We start from the raw sequence: 20,456 nt of genomic DNA on the forward strand, positions 1-20,456 counted from the left end.
TCAGAGAACAGAGGCCGTGACCGAGTGGCTACTTTCCCTGGCCGTCTGCATGCCCTTGAACGCCAGCGAGGCGGGGATGTCGCAGCTGTGAGGGGACAGCGGGGTGCCTCCAGCATGCTGCCATCCGTGGCCGGCCATGTAGCCAGATGGGGCAGCGCTGTACGTCATGTAAGGTGACACTTGGGCTGGCGTGGCGTAAGGAGGCATGGCTGGTGCCGACACAAAACTGCTGACAGCTGGGAGGCTGTTGGGTGCCTGAAAGGAAAGGGAAAAACATTTCTAAGAGAGTAAGACACAGCAGATTTGCCATAGAAGAAACTGCCTACAGATGCTGTTGGGAATTTGTACAATAACGACGGCCAGTGGGAACACCCAGAGAGCCACTCATAGCCACTCCCTTGGATTTCAGTGGCCCCATCGTGCTTTGCTTTTAAGACCAGCTACCCCGCATCAGCCCTGCACATCTCTCCCAGCAGCCTGTCCCAAACAGGGACCAGCAGCAGATGCTTAGGAAAAACACACCGAGAGCAGGGCAGGAACCGCCAAGCCCCCCCGTACCTCCACCCACCTTCCAGCAAGCTGCTGTTCAGGGACTCCTTATGCCCATGGTTGTATCTAATCATAGAATCATAGAACCTTAAGGTTGGAAGAGATCTCCAAGATCATCAAGTCCAACCGTCAACCTAATACCACCATGCCTGCTAAACTATGTCCTGGAGTGCCATGTCTACACATTCTTTGAACACCTCCAGCGATGGTGACTATCATTACAATTGAGAGCTACTGCTGGAAGTATTTGCAATGAGTTTGTCCTATCTCTCTCAGGGAGCACCTTCATCTTCTTGGCAGTAAGTCCCATGGGTTAGAGCAGGTGGGCTATAATATTTACCCACCTTTCCCAAATTTGACATGGGGTGTTGGCCACCGTGGCAGGGCCCCAGCAGGAAGTGCTGCAGCAGTTTAGGCTGGGTGTGCAGTGACCACGGCCATACCAGAAGCAGGAGAGACGGACCTATCCCAGTGCCTCGCCTACCCCAGCCCCGAAGGAGGGTGGGCTCAGCCGTGAGCTGCAGCGGGCAGGCATGGGCACAAATCCCGAAACAACGCTCCCCGGAGCAGAGAGGGAGGTAACAAGCAGCTGCAGGGGGAGGTGGGAACATCTTAAACTCTTTGGTAACTGTTTGCTCAGAGCATGAGTCAGAACTACAGTATTATTACTATTGGTGATGTCTTTTAAAAATCTGTTTTCTAGGTACTTGGGATATAACCTTGCAAATGTTCTTTGCTCACCGCTTCTCCTGGTTTCAATAGGGCTTCTGTGCACAAAACAATTGCAGGGCTGGGTCTTTTCCTGCAAGCTATTTTCCTAGGTCCTTCCATAGACTGAGGAGAAGGGTTTATATTTAAATAGAGAAGGGAGAGTCCTTCAGTCTGCCACGGCAGGATTTCACAATGAATGACTCCTTACTTAAATAAAAAGTGTTTGGTGGTGTATTTCACACCCTGTAAATGCTTCTTCAGTGGAACAGGTACAAACGAAGTTTCGATTTGGGTAGTATTTACATTTTAGGATTTGGGGTGGTATTTTTTCCTTTAAATGTTTCTTATCTGAATACGAAAGAACAGGTATCAATTCAGCAAATCATGTAGCATCTGTCATTTTTAATCACCTGGTAGAACTGGATCTAACCTGGATAGTGCAGAGTTAAGAAATGAAACAAACTTTTTGTTTCTGCTAAAACTTCACATGATGTTGTCGTGGTTTTGTTTTGTGAGGGGGGGGCTAAGGTGGTAGCTTCTGTAGGAAACTGCTGGAAGTTGCTCCCCTTTGTTCAGTGGACTCAGCCGGGCCTAGGGCGGACCTGCTGCTGGCCAAGGCCGAGCCGATTGGTAGCAGAATGTTTCGTGATAGTGCCTCTGCGATCCTGCTGCTGGCCAAGGCCGAGCCAATTGGTAGCAGAATGTGCCATGATAATGCGTCTGCGATAACGTATTTTAGAAGGGGAAAACAGAAAAAAAAAAGAAAGAAGAGAAGATGTGAAGAAGCTGAGTGGGGGCAGAGGCGCGGAGCGGGAGGCGCAGGCCTCATGGGCCTTGCAGGCCTCACCCTCTGGCCTCTCACCAGGCAGCCGACTGGGCCTGACTTGGCCCAGCCCGGCTGCAAGAAGTGGAGAGGAGATGAGAAGTAAATAAGATGTAAAAAAGATCCTGAGAGACATCTGCCAGCCTGTTGTGAGGAACGGCTGCAGACACCAAGGTCAGTTCAGAAGGAGGGGGAGGAGTAATGCAGCTCCTGGCCAAGATTCCCCTGCAGCCTGTGGTGACGACCATGGTGGAGCAGGTTGTCCCCCTGCAGCCCATGGAGGTCCACGGAGGTGCAGAGATCCACTTGGAACCCGTGAAGGACCCCATATCGGGGGAGGTGGATGCCTGAAGGTGGCTGTGGCCCGTGGAGGGCCCGCTGTGACAGCCGTTCTGGAGGGACTGCACTCCGTGGAAGAGATGACCCACGCTGGAGCAGTTCCACGAAGGACTGTGGCGTAGGGGTGGGACCAACCCCACAACGGAGCAGGGGAGGAATGTGAGGAGTTCTTCCCCCGACCATGAAGCAGTGGTGTGAAACAACGTGTGATGAACTGACTGCAACCCCCATTCCCTCTTCCCCCCTGTGCTGCTCGGGAGGGGAAGGTAGTAGAGATAATGTTAAGCTTGGGAAGAGGGAGGGGTGGAGGGAAGTTATCTTGTCCTCTGTCTCCTTATCCTGCTCTTTGTAGTAATAAATGAATAGTTTTCCCCAAGTCGAGTCTGTTTTGCCCGTAATGGTAACTTTAAGGATTTCTCCCTGTCCTTATCTCAAACCTCGAGGCGTTTTTCCTTATATTATCTTTCCTGTTCTCTCGGAGGGTGGGGTGAGTGAGAGAGAGACTGCGTAGTCTGGTCCCGATCGGGGCTGAACTACGACAATGTTTATTAACATCTCACTTGTTCAATTCCTGCCTGGATTGCACTGGCCTAATGTCCAGTATTTACCTCCTTAAACAGCCCTGGTCTGGTTTCAGGTTCATGAGTTTCCTACCAATGTAAGTCACAGTTCCACTGCCTGGCCTGTCCTCCCATTGCCACTTGGGAAACCAAGCAGTAATCCTGCTGGAGTCAATATAAACGTGTACAGCAATCTAAAACAGCGGGAGGTAGTGACAGCATCCCAGCTACAAGACTCCGATAGGTATATTAATTAGTACAAGGCATACAGCTGCAGTAGCAACGTAATTGTCATTCCAAATCCATAAACACTTTGTTGAAGCTGAACTTGCCTTATTCTTTTGAAAATCCAAATATGTGACCTGACCTTCAACTCAAATTACATGTCCCCTACTGTGTCTCAGAATTACACTTTAACCTCAGCTCTAAATATCAGCGTTTGCAACAATACTAATTAATACAAACCTTCAAATAATTGCACTGTAAATTAGTACACTTCTTAAATCACAGGGAAAATTATTTCACTGACTTTACTGGAAAGTAAAAAGTGCGAGAGGTCCTAAAAAGTGGCTGTTCTCTAAGCTCCCTGCCTCTTCCAGTGTGTGAAGTGCTTTTCAGAAGAATGTGAAACAAGAAAGGAGCACCTCTCTGTTTTTTTTCTAACAAACAGCAACAAAAAGCTTTTCACAGAGGCAGTAGAGCCACTAAAGCCAGGTTTAAACCTGGGACATTCACTGGGACATCAAGAGCCACAACCCAACGGGATCCTGCACAGAGAGCTACAGAAACCCTGAAGGGGTGCTGGAAGGAAGAAAAACCTGAGGCAAGTCCCTGAAGAGTCTCCTAGTTGTTGTGGGAGCACAGGGCAGCCAAAGTTCCAGCCTCTGAGGCTCAGAAGAGGTTTTTGGGACTCTGCAAGGCTACCCTGCTCCTCCAGGCTTGCCCACTCCCAAGCAGGCTGGTACCAAGCCGTGAGCTCAAGGATGTGCCTGGAAAAGCCATTTTAAGTAGGACTCCTCATTATGAGCGATCATGTGCTTGACTGTGCTTTTGGAAGGATTCCTCCTATGCTGCAGAACAGGCACATGTCCCTCTAGCCTCCTGTGTTGTCACTTCCTCCTCTCTACCACGTGTGGCTCTGGGAAAGGCCAGAGTCCTCGTGTGCCACAGAGAAGAACAGAAAATGTTTCCCATATGCTGTACAGACTGCTACGCTGTAGGATGCTCTCCAACCACTGGCACTTCTTCTTAGAGCACTCTTTGAAAATGCAGATGCTACAACATCTGAGGATGAGCAGCATCATACAATACATAGCCCTATGGCTCTCCCCTCTTCTGCCAGGAACAGGGTGGCCTGGCCCACACAGCCTGTTGGGCAGAGTCCCTGGGCTGTGCCCTGCCTCACCCCATGCTGGGGCAGTGGCTGGCAGTGTCCTAGTGGGCACAGGCTAGATCTGTACCAGGCAATGTGCCAAAAAAGCCACCTCCTTGCTGGTCCACTGACGCTTGAACTCATGTCCTGGCCTCCTGCGGCTCCTACAGACCAGGCTGCCAGGGATTTCTCAATAAATCCCTGGCAGTGATCAGAGACTGATCACTTTGCATGATCTGGGGCAAATCTGAGCTCCTGAACAGCTCGCATTAACTCAGACACTGTTGATGAATATTTAATCAAATCATATATATGTTCCCCTACTTCTGTTTATCGTGTGGCCTTCCTTAGTATAGTCTTATGGCATGAAGTAAAATGAAAGTCTCTGAACTGTAATTATTGGAGAAGCTCTAGTTTACTAGTGAATTACATTGGTTACTCATAAAACAGATGGGTCATGACTACAAATTGGATAGTTTTTGTAAAAGCTTAATTTAAAAAAATACCTATCTTGATTTATAACAGATGAACAACACTTTTATCCCCTCATCCCCACCTCTTAGGTAAATTGCAACTGAGATAACTGGTGTTTTTATAGTGTTCAACTGTTTTGAATGTGAGAAAGATCTTGCCATAACTACTAAAGGTAGGACACAGATGTAGCTGTGTAGGGACTGCCAGTTGTGACCTGGCAGAGGCCACCAATGCTGGAAAGCTATTGTCACTGAATAAATGAATCATTCTTATTTTAGGTCCACTGCTATAAAGCTTTACCACTCAAAACCATGATGATGTGGATGCCAGTAGATGCCTTCAGCCAAGAAGGTGGCACTGGGTAATGGTGAGGACTGGCCCAGCATGAAGCACGGCTCTGCTTCAAGGGACGTTCGAGCCACTCGTAAAGCAGTCATAAAGCAGCAGAATTCAAAGCTGAGGGGATAGAGGAAACCTCACCTTATGTGCTTTAAAACTATGCTACTCAAAAATACCCTGGTTTTCATCTCTGACTTTCATCAGTGAAGGACTTGACCCAATAATTTTAACCACAAGAGGTTTTATTTCTAAACAGCTTTAAATACAATATGTAGGTTATCAGAAGGCTTGAATCTTGTCTGTCAATCTGGCACTTTTTACAAACATGACATTCACTTAAAATAAATGGAGGGGATTAAGTTCCATGACCCCATATATACTGGATGAATAATTCATCCTGTAGTATTTCAATCAGAGGAAATGAGCACCAAAATCTAAACATTCATAATTAGGAGTGCAAGAACCCCATGGTGTTTATGGATTTTTAAAACCCTTAGAACTTGTTTTAAGTGCACAGCTTCTTGAACCTGTTTTTTAAGTTCTATAAATATTTTTTTTCTTAATTTAAACCATTGCTTTTCAAGGGAAATCTAATTTTTTAAAACAAACAAACAAACATGTAGTTCTAACTGAACAAGAACCTCTGCTGGGCAAATGATAAGGGTTCCTGTTTGAAAGTGCTTACTGTCCGGCTGCAACAAAGACGTTTGTTCTGAATTGCTGCTGCTATCAATGTTTTGAGACAACTGACAGAGTAAGTATTTCAAAATTTTAGAATTTTGTTCTAAACCTAGAACATGACCTCCCACTGGTTTGCAAAGTCAGCTAAACATGTTCTCACAAAAATACCTGCAAAACAACAATGGTTGGGTCAGTATTGCAACTTCGGTCTGGTGTCTTTCTGCTGAGTTACTGCTGATAAACGCTAGTACCAGTAAAAGAAATATTCACACTAGAATTCAAAGCCAAGGTGGACATAAAGTCTTGCTTGAGGTCACATAAAATGATGCTGCTGAAACAAATGGACTGCATGTATTTTAACCAGTGAAGGAGTTGGTTCAGTAGTTTTAACAGAGGGAATTTTTAGTTTTAGACACGTTAGGGACAATACTAACTAGAGATGCTTTTTGTTGTCATCATGGTCGTTTTCAGTCTGTTTGGGATTTGGGACACAGAGCAGGTGGGTGGATGAAAAGTCTAGAATCAAGTTTGTGTGGGACTGTCTTTGGAATAAGTTGTCTGGGCTCCTAGAAGTCAGGACAGTTCCTCTCCAAACCAGAGATAACCCACACGCACCCTTTGATTTCTGTTATGAAGGTTACACTGGTACAATGTGTCATATAGCTTCAGCCTCCTCTCTCTTGCATTGGAGGAAGATACAGAGCACAAGCTGTCTGAGCAAACTTCCCAATCAATCCATGTTGGACAAACTACCTGACTTTTTTTTTTGCCTTGGTCATGTTAATACCAGAGAAGCACACAAGATACATTCCACTTTCAGACATCATGGTATAAATGCAAATTCTATATTGTAACTAATTGATATTATTTTGTTTTGTTTCAATCCCTTCTCTACTTTTCCTTCTCTGCCTTTTGCTTGCTAGATATGTGTTCTCTCAGTATCAAAATTAGACTGTCTCCTGCGATCCCTTCCCATGTGGCTTCTAAATGTTTCAGAAAATGACCCTACCATTCAAAATCACAGACTTGATGCAAACGATCTCATTTCAGGTTTACATGAATACAAATGAGAGCAGATTTGATGCTACAGGTGGATGCTACCTCAGTTTTATAGTCTAACACTAAAGTAAGTGTCCAAAAGAACATGAATTATTCCTCTTATTTTAAAGTTATTATTTCAAGTTATTTGAATCACTTGCCCATTGTAATGTAATTCTTACAATATTTTATGAAATGGATAATTTATTGCATAGTGTTTGTTTTGTAGAAGTATTCTACTTGTCTACAGAAAAAAAAAAAAAAAAAAAGTGTTTCTGGAGAAACAACATAGGCTTCAAGCTTGAGTTACCCAAGTCACCAGCCCTACTGAGCCTGGATAGTGACTCAGCCCAAACGCCCCAGCTGGAAGTTCAGCCCGTGCCAGGGCTTGGGGAACACACCTCTGGAGAATAAGGTTGCCACTTCATTTCTATTTCTCAATTCTAACAGTGACTTGAATGGAACTAATCCTCCCTGTTCTCAGATCAGAAAACTCAGCGCATTGCCTCGATCCTCCAGCGTGGAGCCTTTCGCTGAGAGGAAACAAAACAAATCAGCAGCAGCTCCCCAGTAAAGTGCTGGGAGTGCTGGCAGTAGCGTCAGCTGCAGGGACGCTACCGTAGCTCTGCAGACAGAGACCCTTTCACTGCTCATTTTTCAAAATGAAAAACTTAAAATAATTTCCAGAAACACTGAATCTTTTCTGAACGTCATGAAAATGCCGTCACAAAGTAGCTACTGGAGAATTCATTTTTTCCACAGCAAGGGAAAAGCATAGCGGAACGCGGAGCTGAGTATCTAGTCCTTCAATCGGAAGTGCAAATTACCTTAAAAACCCAGAGGATATCTCATGTTCTTAGTGACATGCACATGATCAGTCAAAAAGGTTATGGCAACAAGACTAGGAGCAATCAAACACAAACTGCAAACATAAAGGAAGCAAACATGCTAAATCTCCCTGTTTAATTGGCGGTTAAATATGATTTATAAATCAAACCAACATATGGGATCCCAAGGGAAGAGTAAACAAATTTTCCAACTAAAACATCAGCAGCACGCCTGTAATGGAAATCTCATTTAGGAAAATGGCATTACCTAAAGTTGTAAGTAATACACCTATGTTTCTTTTAAGGTTTTAAAATTAATAACCTTAAATAATGTTTCAGTAGAAACTGTACTTAACTAAATTAGAGGTAATTCTGAAGCTGCTATTCAGTGCTGCAGCATCAATGGGAAAAATTACATGATCCTACAAACACTCATTCAGATCAGCGTCCCACTGAAATTAACGTGTCTACACAGGTAAGTCTGTTACGTAAAAAATAAAGGTTACGAAAGTAAGCATTGAGTAAATTTCTCCAGTTTATCATAACACTTAAAAAAATGTTTTTAAGAAAAATGTAATAAAATTACTCAGATGGCAAGACATATGTGAATAAGCTAGCCAGAGATGATCCTGCAAACCGGTGTTTGCTGTCTTTCTATAACACTGGAAACGTTTCTTGCTAAAATCTTTTCGTAGCTCATGTTAGACCATATATCCATATTCTGAGATGAATGAACTTCTTCTACTGAACATATCCCCCCTTTCATTTTCTATTAATTTCACTACAAGCAGAAAAGAATAGATCAGATTATGAAAAGTGAGGAGACTGTCATTTGAATTTTGATGTTCAAAAAACCTTGAACAGAAGGGGGAACATTTTGTCAGTAGGATGTTACTGTGAAACATATGCTTTTATTTTCAAGAAAGACCGGACAGTGGTAACACATTGGAAATAACACATGGAGAAGGGACAAGTCTGTTGCTCAGCTGAGCTGGGTTGATTCCCAGAAGACTGAGCTTTAAAAAATGGAAGGATATTTTAAAGAATGGTGAATTGCCACATTTCTCCTTCACTAGAAGTCATATGAAGCAATGCCGGTGTTCTAGTTGAAGCCACAATTAAAACAGGGTTATTTGCATGCTTGAGTGCTTTAAGATTCCAAACTTAATTAGTGGCCCAATCCTATACGGTGTCTCTTACAAAGAGGCCATTTTCTCTACAGTTATTTCTTGTGTTACTAAGTCCAATGCATTGCAATGTACTGCATGAGAAAATCACACTACTTCCTTCTAAAATAATTCATTCATTTCCTTAATAATGAGCAGATCCCATTCCCTGTATTTAATGTGCTTTTTTATTAACTTAAAGTTGTTTCCTTCCCTTATAAGCATCCCCAGCTGCACTGAATAACACAGAAATCAGATAATACCAATTGAGTGTTTTAACTATAGTTAGACATGCATCAAGATCACTCTTAATTATATTTTCTTATCAAATTTTAAATCTCAGCCTCTTCAGGGAAATAAAACCCACTTTTGGAAAGAGTAACTGTAACTTGAATTTACACACCATCAGCGATCCTTTCCTAAAGAGGCCAAGGGCATTTTATGTCTTTTCCAAAACAAACAGCAGAAACAAAAGTAAAAAAAAAAAAAAAAAAAACAACAACCAACTCTTTCTCAGAGACTGAGGAATCCACTACAAAAACAACACAGGAAAAGAGAGGTAGGAGAAAAAGGCACGATGGAGACAAGGTGGACGGAGGTTGTTGTAAAACCTAAGTGCACTCCAAGGGAAAAGGGAAGCGCAAGGGTTTCCAATGCTTCTTCAGAAGGGAGATGTGTTTAGACGGTTTTCACAGTGAAGTCAGATCTACCACACACAGCACACAGTACTATGTCCACCTAAAATATCTCCCAAACATAGATTATGGTGCAAGGTCTGTACATTCACTGAATGGTTGCTTTCCATTCATACTCCAGTTTAGGAAGGATGACATAAAAGGAAGTCACTGTCTTCCCAGTGAAGGTGCCGGGTCTTGGGTTATAGTCTATTATTTAACAAACCTCACAACCAGACTACTTCAAAGTGGCGTGAAAACAGATTCTGATTGCTATGAGCATAAAGCTTAATTTTGATGACAAAGATCCAACTTGAGTCTCCCTCAGACGGATATACTATGCTTACGAGAAGGAAAAGAAAGTTCAGAAAAAAAAAATTGTGCCATACAAGCAAACTCCCTTGAGTAGGAACTAACAACAGATTCCCACCGTTTTAGAGCAGATTTGCACAATAATTCCCCCTTGGTATATTGGCAAAATCTGGAGTTGGGCAAGGCACCCATGGACATTAAACAAGGAAATACACTGAAAAGCATCAACATTTGTTCTTTCTATGCTGATGCTTAAAATTATAATGTATTAGCAAAAAGTTGAATGAAAAATTTCTTCTTAATATAATACATTTAACATTATATTGTCATTTAAATCTGGCATTATTTCAATGCAGCTGAGGTTGGAAGAAGGAAACATTACAGACACAGAGACATCAAAGGGACTCTTAATGGCTAGAAGCTGGGCAAATATGGGGTCAAACTGGTAAAAGTCCTGACTTTGTCCTCTTCAGGGAGAACCAAAACAGCGGCTCCCTTTGTCTAACAAACCTCTGATGCTGCAGAGGAAATTACTGGGAAGCTGGTAAATTAACCTGGGTGAAATCACAGCCCATTGACTACTGACTATGGGTATATGGGTATGACTAGGTATATAGGCAATTCCTAAGAGCTGATAAATTGCCACAACAGATAAATTCAAACACAGCTTTTATCTATTTCCTACTCTACCACAAGCAGCAGAAGACAGAACAGGCTGAGTCCTATCTAATCCCCCTGCCCCTGGCACTCTGCTCCTTGGCTGTGATAGGTATCTCCCACCACTCTCGCTTTTCAGTTCATGGTCCTGTTGGTCATAGCAGAGCTCCTGGCGGGTCGGGGCCCTTTGAGCGGAGGGTGCTCAGAGTGCAGTTGGAGTGTCATTATACCCATTCACTCACCTCTCTGACTTTCTTTATTAGTTTCATCCGGGTGGAGTGCCCTGAAGCCATGTGGGTTGGTGGGCAGGGCACTGTGTTTTGGCCGTGGAAGCAGGTGGCCAGTAAGAGGCAGGTCTCACAAATGGGGTTCGAATGGGGTGCCATCCAGATCACCTGGGGAGGAATCGGGTGCATGTAGTGGGATCAGCTCATGCCCCTCACCCACAACATGCAATGACATGGATGCCTACACCTCAAGCAAGCCGTCTTAGTGACACTATTTTAATAACAAGCACTGGCCTGGAGATCCTAATGAGAGCGACATAGAACCAGACACTCTCCAAGCCAAGGCCTGAACCCCTGCATCAGACAGGAACTATGCTAACACAGCTGCTGGGTACAATGGCAAGAAAGCAAATAAGCACCTCTCCTCAGCATCTTCCCCCCCTTCCCTGGTATGGGTGAGGAGCGGGAGGTCTGGGCCTTAATCACTGATGGATTTTGCACAGACCCCAATAGCAGGAATCCAGCTGCCGGCATCAGGAGTCAGAATATAAAATGCCAACTAAGTAGTCCGCTAATTAATTTTTTCCATAAATAATCTGTATAGGAGGGTCATGTAATTGGCCATAATGTTTAAGGTTGCATTTTCATCTTGTTCCCAAAGAAGTTACCGTATGTTGTGGGTTCTAAGCACTGCAGATAAAAACGGTTACAGCTGCTTTGGCCACTGCTTATACAGTTCATTGTTCATCTACATTCAAAGATCAGGAACTAAATATTTACATTGCCTACATTTTCTGTGCAAATAATTGTCCAGAATTGCACCCACAATTATTTGCAATCACTTGCCCTAAAATGGAGCCTTCCCTTTGTGTGTTGTAAGCACACAGAGCTCATGACCCCTAATCAGAGTGCCACAAAAGGACAGAGAGCACTACCCCAGCAAAGCCGAAAAGTCAAGCCACCAACAGCTGAGGAAGTTCAGCTGAGGTGGAGGTGAAGCGGTTGAAACTCTGGGGTCTGCCTAATATGTCAGAGGAAAACTTCACTCAAACCACGTTCACAAGCCCCTCTGAATCAGGAGGAGTGTTTTCAGCAAGTCCGGTAGGTTTGGGATGAGGCCTTGGAATAACATACCCTTTCCATGAGCGAGCTCACAATAACCGCTTAGTCTGAGACTCCTCACCAGTCACAAGCTTTTTTTCCATTAATGAGTATCAGCTCCCTTTGGCAATGTGCACATCTGCTTCCTGCAAATGCACACAGCAAATAACTCCAAAAAAAAAAAAGTTTCCAAAGCTATTTGCCTCCCAACGAATCGTACAGACATACATCAGATCTTCTGCATTTTCATACATGTGTAAACACAGACCGCAAGTGTTTCAGTTTGCACATCCATGACGTTAATCCAGAAAGTCAGAAGCATCAGATGTCTGAAAACTGCGTTTTAAATATGATACATATTTATTAAAAGCTTTAATTTCAGACGCAGAGTACAAATAGGTTTGTATTTCAGTTATTTCAGCTAATATTTTTTTTCCTAATTCAGCTGTCAGTATAAGCTGCATGATGCACAAAATACTCAGAATACTCATCCTTTGTATTAATAATGTGTAATTATCTGTAGAAGATGTCCCCCCAACACCAGATTGAATGTGCCTCTAGGTATAAATACTGCAGTGCAACTGAGTTTTGTATGAAATGCCGAGCTCTCAGAAAAATCTATTTTCCTTTTCACTCTCTCTGATTCACAGTCGCTCTGTTTGCAAAGCTGTGTGACAAACATGTGAATGTGATGCACTGGGAAAATATAATACAATTCCCTATGTGTAAACAACAACTTGGGACATCAAGTAAAATTAAAAATTAATAGAAACTTGACAAGGCATCACGGATTTCCTAGGGAACATTTGGTACGGAATCACAGCCTGCCAGGCTGCAGCAGACTGAGCTTTCAACTCCCCAAACTCGAGTACCGAACAGCATCGCAAACAAAGGCCCCAGAGACACCAGGAAATTTGTAATACTTAAAATGAAAAATGTTCTACACACAGAGGTTCAGTTTCATATTAAACAAGTGTGGCTACATATTGCTGGGGCAAAAAGCTGAAGTCTTTCTGCCTCTTTTGTGGAGTCCTTTCCCAGGCCAAATTCCTACTGATGCGTGGGGCAAGGGGTGAAAGGCAGCCATTCAAACCCATCGAAGAGATCAGTCTGGGCTGACGAGCCTGGGAGGTCAGTAAAAGTTTCACCTGTAAAAAGCCTGCAGGATCCTGAGTGTTAACATAAATGCATATCATTCAAAAGGAGGGATCAGATAAATATAGTTTAAAAGTACAAGAAGATCTTGTTCTTTGGGCTCCATTTTTCTAGCCTTTCTTATGCAGATGGAGTTTTCAGGTAATTTCTTGAGAAGTAAAATATCATCTTCCATGGTTAAGGCTGAGGGAACAAGTCCTTCACTCACCTATTAGCTATGGAGCTCTTTGCAAGCTGCGGACAGGTGAACCTGTGTCTTAAATGTTGCTGACATTTAAAATGTATAGCTGAAATTTGTTGGAAGCAGCAGAATTCCCCATCGCTCGCACAAACCCCTTTGTTAATGTGCTTCAGAGCGCATTCCCTCTGCTCCCGTTGTGTAATTGGAAAGCCTAAGTGAAACACGCACACTTGATTCCCTGCTGCTCTCCTCCTCTTCTAGGCGCCGCTGACTTTGGTAATACAGACATAAAACTGGAATATTACAGAACAATCGCTTCTCTTCTCTGGGGGAAATCTGCTGTCTGCCTTCTTAAGACACAGCTTTTGTAATTAGCTTTGCCCAAAGAAGATGAGAAAAATACCATTTACTCTGCAGTCCAAAGACAGAGCCTATTTCACCGTAGTCCCTCTGGCACATAAATTATTACTGTGGCTCCCCCATTCTTCCACCATTCCAGATACCCCTTTGGTAGATTCGCACAAATGAACCAATGTTCTCTCCTGTCCCCTGCTCATCTATTTACACCCAAAGCAGTACGCATCGCAAAAGACTATGAAAAGATCGAAGGACGTCAGAGACTTTCGGTGAGACGTTACTGTCACAGACTGTCACCTCGAACTCACTGCCCTTCAGCAAACCAACAGCTAGTAAGTCAGCGCTACGTGCAGCAAGAATTCGGTTCTTAAATTTCACTTTGCACCTTGTGCAAATCTTTCGGCAAAAAGAATATTGCAAAAATTGCAAAAAAAAATCACATTTTTGCATCCTTATTTGACACGAATTTTCTTCTGAACGCATTCTAAATTAGCAAGGTAGTAAACTTGAGATATACAAAGCAATTAATGTACACGTGAATTAACTTGCTGGTAAGCAAGTCTGAATACTACATGAACAGACTGATCTATGCGTTAGAAATTTGCAAGTCGAATTCTGTTTACACATATTATTATCGAGAAGGGGGGGGAATCTCCTCTGTGTCTTCATTTAGTGAGCATGATTCTGAAAATGACCTTTGGATAAATACTTTTCTACTCTTTTAAACTCTCTGGACAATGTATTTTGATCAATGAATTCAATTTTATTAATAGCAATTTGCTGCATTTTTAAATAGCAAATATGTTTAAATTACATTTATCAGGTGATTTTTCAGGCTGAACAAAACTTTAAAGTAAGACTGGGATTGACAGTAGAACAGTGATACATTATGAAGATGAAAACATAAATACTGAAAGGGTGAAAAAAGACAAAAAATCATTCCAACAACAGCATTGGAAATAACCCGGTTTATGTAACCTTGTTCCTCAACACATCTGTTAAGGGAAATGAGATAGCAACAGAGGCAGTAGTTTATAGCTGTGAGCCAGATCCTGTGAAAATTTCAGCAGAATTGTGTGCAGAAGGCCCAGCCTGCAATCTTAAGACAACGCAACGCGGTACAGCTGTTCTTAACAGAATAATAACAAGCTATTTCCATCATTTTTACTAAGACCGCTAACACTTTATTTGTTTTGTTTTTAAAGAAAATTGTGGAAGGATGAATATTAATTCAAAATCTAACTCTAACCATAAAGTGGTGGCTATACTACGATGCATATCATTTGTGCTATAAAAGGGACAGAATAATAATAGGATAATAGAAAAATGTAACACAAAATCAACAGGACAGCATTAAGGGGTGGCTTATTCAATTTTGAGGGCCTACAACATTTCCCACTCTGCCTCATTCACCCCTTTGCAAGCATTGCCGCAGTTCGCACTCCACATCTTGAATCTGCAAGGTTCTGATTCAGCTACGCTCAGCACCGCACACGAGATACAAAAGTCTCCTCGAGACAGAATCCAAAACCAGAGACAGAACTCGAAAAAAAAATATGTCCAGGACCTCAGTCTTTGAATGGGAACACGCTAAACATACCCCGTGGTTTTTCCTCGACTTAGTTGTAAGCATAACAAAGCGAAGGGCCGGGAAGTCAGTGTATCTGAGAAACCTCGCATAGGTTTTGAAGTGTTTCCATCGCACGGAAAAAAAAAAAAAAAAAAAAAAAGTTTTCAAAACCTGCGCTTGCCCAACGAGTAGGAGCTGAGCCTTTTATAGCTTTTCTCCTGGCACGGGATTTGATTAGCAAGTACAAAGATTTAGACAGAGATTTATTAAGTAACAGTTATATTGTGTTGCAATTAAAACGTAGGAAATTCGCCGTCTACTTAAGAGTTTAAAAATGCTTAATGTAGGAAGCAATTACACCTCATTTTCAAATTATTCCCCTGCCTACCCTGCGGACGGGGTAACGGGCGGCGGCCCGGCCCGGCCCGAGGCGGGGGCCCGTGGGCAAAGCTCCGTGGGCGGCGCGACGGGTGCCGGGGGTCGGGCGGGCGGCGGGGGCCGGTGCAGCGGCGACCCCCGGGTGCCTGCGGGGCGGGAGAACGGTGGGCTGGGGGCTGCCGGGGGGTAGGGGGGGCTGTGGCGAGGGAAGGAGAGGGGGAGGAGGGAGCCCGACTCTTTCCCGACGCCGCCCGTCTCGTTAGCAAACCAGAACCGAGGGAAGGGCCGGCACTCGCCCGAAAGCGAGAGCGGCAGCCGCGGGCGAGGGCCGCAAGCCCGAGGCCGAGCTCAGGGGCCGTGTGCATCCCCCCCCTCTGTCTTTACCTGGCTGTACTTGGCCTCCTGCTCCAGGGAGCTCTTCTCCAGCCCGTTCACGGCGTGCTGGGCCGGGGGGGGGAAGCTGTTTCGGCCCAGGCTGCTCCATTCCTCCACCTTGGGGCTGGGGTAAGGCGAGGTGTCGCTCACTGCTGGGAAACACGGGGAGGGGAAAGCGGGGGTTAGAGGCCGGGGCCGGGATGCCGTGCACTTTGCTCCGGGCTGGAGACGGCCCCCTCTCCCTACGGGAAAGGGGCAGAGCTAAGGGGAAGCCTGTCCGCCTCCCCCCCCCCCACCCCCGTTGCACCTCGCTAACCCACCCGGGAGCCCCCGGGGAAGGTGATCCGGAGTCGGGCCCCTCCGCGCCGCTGAACGCAGCGACAGGCAGCCGAACCCGCAGCTGGCGGAGTCGCTGGTCCCCGCGCTGGCAGGACGGAGCTGCCCCCTCGCACTTGTAACCCCAGGATCTCCTAAGGGGGATTTACGGGAATGGCCTCGCGTGTGCGTGTGTCCGAGGACAAACTATACCCCCTGTTAAAAAGTAACCCTGACACGGCTGCAGATGAGCCAGGCTCGAAACAAGTTTGTGAGGGAAAAAAAAAAAAAAAGAAAAAGAAACCAAAACAAACAAAATACAAAGAAAGAAATTCTTATAAAACGAGAAAAAGGAAAAGAAAAAGGGAAAATAAAAGAAAAAAGGGAGGAAGAGAAGAAGGGACGGGGGGAGATAAAACTGCTGTTATTTACACACGCATCAGCCGCGGCACGGGAATGCCGGGCTTTTCTTGCAGGCGGGCAAATTCCCCGGGCCCCGCCGGGGATCTCGGGGGGGGGTTCCCCCGAGCCTCGCTCCCGCATGGGAGCCTGCGGGGCTGCGGTCCCGCCGGAGCCGTTGTGGGAGCGGGATTCACCGCGACACCGCCGCGTTCGGCCCCTCGCCGGGGCCGGGGGAAAGGCACAAATCTGAAGTTGTCTTAAGAAATTGAGCTCTCTCGGTGAGCGCCCTTTTCTGCTGATCTCACACTTTCCCATGAATAGGGGCTTCCTTTCCGTGTCAGCAAGGTCAGTTTATCCTATAAATCAAGGGCGAGCAGCCCCCATCTGCGGCATCGGCCGTGCAGCAGCCCCGGCTCACTGCTGGGAAGGGGAGGGGGGAAGATTTTGCACTGCGGAAAGATATGTGCAGCTCCGAGGTTTGGGAGAAACGGGGCAGATACCCAGGCATCCAGCAGCACCCTCAAAGGCCTGCCTGCCTGCCAATGTGGTGTTAATAAAAGAGGAGCTCACTGAAGGAAAAAAAAAAAAAAAAGAAAGAAAAAGAAAAACCAACCCACCCAAAGCTCCGATTCTGTTGTGATTGTAATGTCATTCTTTTTCATGCCCATTGCCAACACTACCTCTCCCTAGCACAGAGCGAAGATTGCCAGGCATGTATTTGTTCAAGTGAACTGAGAAACACGTTTGTTTGTGCCAGGGCGGTCTGAGGATAAAGTTCATATCGTGAAGTAGAGGGGGAAGAGGGACAAAGACTTACATATTTTTGTATGTATGAATATAAATAAAAAATACTTCTGTGTGTGCGTGTTGCTTTAAAAAAATATAGTATCTTTTTGATAAAATAAAAAGAAAAATATTCCGCGGTGCCTAAAGGATCAATTTTCATTTGAAGTTGCTGCTGGAACCGGATTGTTGCCGTTAAAAACGCAATGAAAACAGAAATCACACTCTTTCTTCGCCCCCCCCCCCCTAATTGGGAGGGAAGAGTGGGATACAGAGATCGCTGTAGGCGAAGGTTATTTTAGACTGTTGTTTTAACCACATTCACTGTTAGTTCGCTGGCAGAGACCGAAATGGAAAAAATGTCCCTTTCTCGGCGGCAAAGTGGAACGAGCGGCTGGGAGAGAGGACGCGGTTTCCAGGCGGAGAAGCAGAAAGAAGGTGGAAAGGATAAAAGGAGCAAATCGTGGGGGTTTTGTTTTCCTGGACCACCGCTTCGGAGGAAAGTGGAGCATCAGAATGAAAGCAATTAGGTGACATTTGAACTTCCTGCCGGAGCAAATTTGGCCAGATTGCGAAAACTAGAGAAAATAGACTTCTCGGTAACGCCAAGGCGGCGCCTGCCACCGGCGGGCGGCAGCGAGCCAGAGCCGGGGACGGGACCGGGAGGACCAGGAGGGCCGGAGCCGTCGCAGCCTGGGCCGTTCCCTCCGGCCAAGGTCGCCCGTGCCCGGGTGGGAAGGGCAGCGGTGACGGCCGGTGTGCGCCGTTTGTCCCGCCTCGGAACCCCCGATCTGCTCGGGGACGCGTCCTTCGGTAAGCTCAGTGCCGGGCTGGGGAAAAAAGGAGAAGGGCTCTCCGACGCAAGCCCTTCCGACCCTGGGAGAGGACGGAGCCCAGGAGCAGGGGACCGAAAGGCCCCGGCCCTGCCTGGCTGCCGCCGCGGCCCCGGGCGCCCCCTCCTCACCTTGGTCTGTGATGGAGCGGATCCCCAGGATGTCCGTCACCGAGTGGGAGGACGGCCACGTCCTGGGCATGGCCATGGCGCTGGGGATGGCCGGCACCCCGGGAGGGGTGGGCACCTTGGCTCCCGCGGCGGCGATGGGGCTAGGGTAGGAGTAGATGTGGTTGTAGGGCAGAGCCGGCTGCGGGGGCGGCTGGTGCTGCTTATAGGACTCGTAGTGACCCTGCTGAGACAGGTTCCCGATTTTGTTCCGGAGGATGCGGCTGATGGAGCTGACCGACGGCACGTTGTACTTGTCACACACGCCGTCGGCCAGCAGGCGATCCCGGATCTCCCAGGCGAAGATGCCCGGATCCCTTTGTTTGTAGGTCCGGATATGTTTTACCACCGTGGGGGTGGTGACCCGAGGCTTGCTGCCTCCGATAGCCCCCGGTAGAATGGAGCCGGTCTCGTTGTAGCGAGCCAGGATTTTGCTCACACAGCCGTGGGAAACGCGGAGCTGCCGGCTGATGTCACAAGGCCTGATGCCCAGTTGCGCCAGTTCCACAATCCGCAGCCTGATGGCATTGGGCAGGGGTCTCCCGTTGACAAACACCCCACCGAGCTGGTTCACTTCCCCGAAGGCAGGTTCTGCAAGGAAACACACGAAGACACCCGTCGGACAGGGCGAATGGCTCAGAACAGGGTGGGGGGTTTTGGGCTGCTCCTCATGGCAAGGCAGATGTCACAGCACGGCGACCCCCCGGCCGCTCCAAGCACGCTTCTTTATGATAGCGAGATGTCCCCGAAATTGGAGGAAAAAAAAAAAAAAAGACAGCAAATAAAGAGAGAAATAAAGAAAACCCGTGGCAACAAATGTCGGAGCTCTCCAGACTGCGTATCGAGCATATTCCGAAAATGCACATTCCAGAGAGGAAAAACGAGATCGCCCCAACAGACAAGTCAGCTTTATTGCCACAGGAAAAAGGAACACGGAGAAAATAAAGGGAAAAAAAAAAAAAAACCAACATTTTCGAAGACGTGGGGGAGGGGGAGGAAGAAAAAGTGGTTGAGGAAATTCTGTCACATCTTGGGAGAAGCGAGGGCAGCGCGGTGCTTCTGAGTCGCGACGAACTTTTTAAAGACCGTTTCTGGTGCCGTTAGCGCCTCTCGCTTAACAGCACAATTACACCAGGCTGTAAAACCAACGTGCTAAAATGTTAACTGTAAGATCGGTGTCAGGAATAATATACAACGTGCCGCGGACTCTAGCCGTCCACCCGGCTGCCGTCCTGCCTCGCACTCCCCTAATAACATTCACAATAAACGGAGCGGTCGTTAGCTTTTCTCTCTTCCCTGCTCCCTACCCTTTACAACGAGCAGAATCAAGAAGGAAGCTGCGGCGGCGGCACACGACGGCGCACGGCTGCTCCCCGTCCCCGGACAGCGCCTGAGCCCTCCCGCACTTCCCAGCCACACTTACCCATTCCTCCGAGCGGGGGGGCACCTCCGGGGCCGCCCTCGATCCCAAACCAAAACCCCCTGCCCGCAGCAGGCTGCTGGCCCCCGGGGCTCTCTGATCTTCGCCGAGGAGGCAGCACGGGCGGGAGGGCAAAGGGGCTACAGGGCAACCTGCTTCCCGGCGAGAGAGCCTTGACTTCTGCATTTCAACCTCAGGGCAACGTGGGCAGGGCTGGGCTGGGCCGGGCGCCGCCGCCCGCCGCTCCCCCGGGCCCGCCCCCGGGGGCGGCCCCGCCGCCCTCCTACTGGCCAGGGGGGGATGACGGACAGCGCAGGGCTGGCGGCCCCGCCGCTCGGCCTGGCGGGCGGGCCGGGCACCTGGGTCCCAGCCGCAGCAACGGGCTCCGTCCCACCTGCCAGGCTGCGGGGTGCCCGGACACCCCGCCGGGCCGGGCCGGGCACCCGCTCCGCCACCCCTTCCCGCGCTTCTCCCAGAGCAAGCGACTGGGGAGGGGGCGTCGGGGCTTGCAGAGCGGCTCCCCCCCCCGCCCCGGTAAACGCAGGGCCATCTCTTGCCGCACGCGCGGTTTCCCCGCGGGAAAGAAGTTCTTCCATCTTTCCAGTCGCCCCGTTAGAATAAAGCACTTTTTTTCACTAACGAATATTTCACGGGTGGTGCGCGAGAAGAC

General features: G+C 47.0%; 1 protein-coding gene across 1 annotated transcript; it reads right to left on the reverse strand.

Moving 5' to 3' along the window:
- Positions 1 to 19,793, reverse strand: PAX9 (paired box 9). Its single transcript, XM_086748586.1, has 5 exons — positions 19,790 to 19,793; positions 18,331 to 18,957; positions 15,876 to 16,018; positions 10,765 to 10,917; positions 1 to 255 (listed from the first exon to the last, which is right to left on the reverse strand). Exons 1-5 carry the CDS (start codon positions 19,791 to 19,793, stop codon positions 1 to 3), a joined length of 1,182 nt encoding a protein of 393 aa, XP_086604712.1.
- Between the last annotated feature and the right edge of the window lie 663 nt (positions 19,794 to 20,456).

Source organism: Chlamydotis macqueenii, chromosome 5, assembly GCF_036417535.1.
Source record: "Chlamydotis macqueenii isolate bChlMac1 chromosome 5, bChlMac1.mat, whole genome shotgun sequence".
Classification (NCBI taxonomy): Eukaryota; Metazoa; Chordata; class Aves; order Otidiformes; family Otididae; genus Chlamydotis; species Chlamydotis macqueenii.

Coding starts and splice junctions, on each gene's coding strand:
- PAX9 (XM_086748586.1), bottom strand. Junction 16,019..18,330: donor CCGCTCCATCACAGACCAAG/GTGAGGAGGGGG, acceptor CGTGTTTCCCAG/CAGTGAGCGACACCTCGCCT. Junction 10,918..15,875: donor AGGAGGCCAAGTACAGCCAG/GTAAAGACAGAG, acceptor ATTCCTCCCCAG/GTGATCTGGATGGCACCCCA.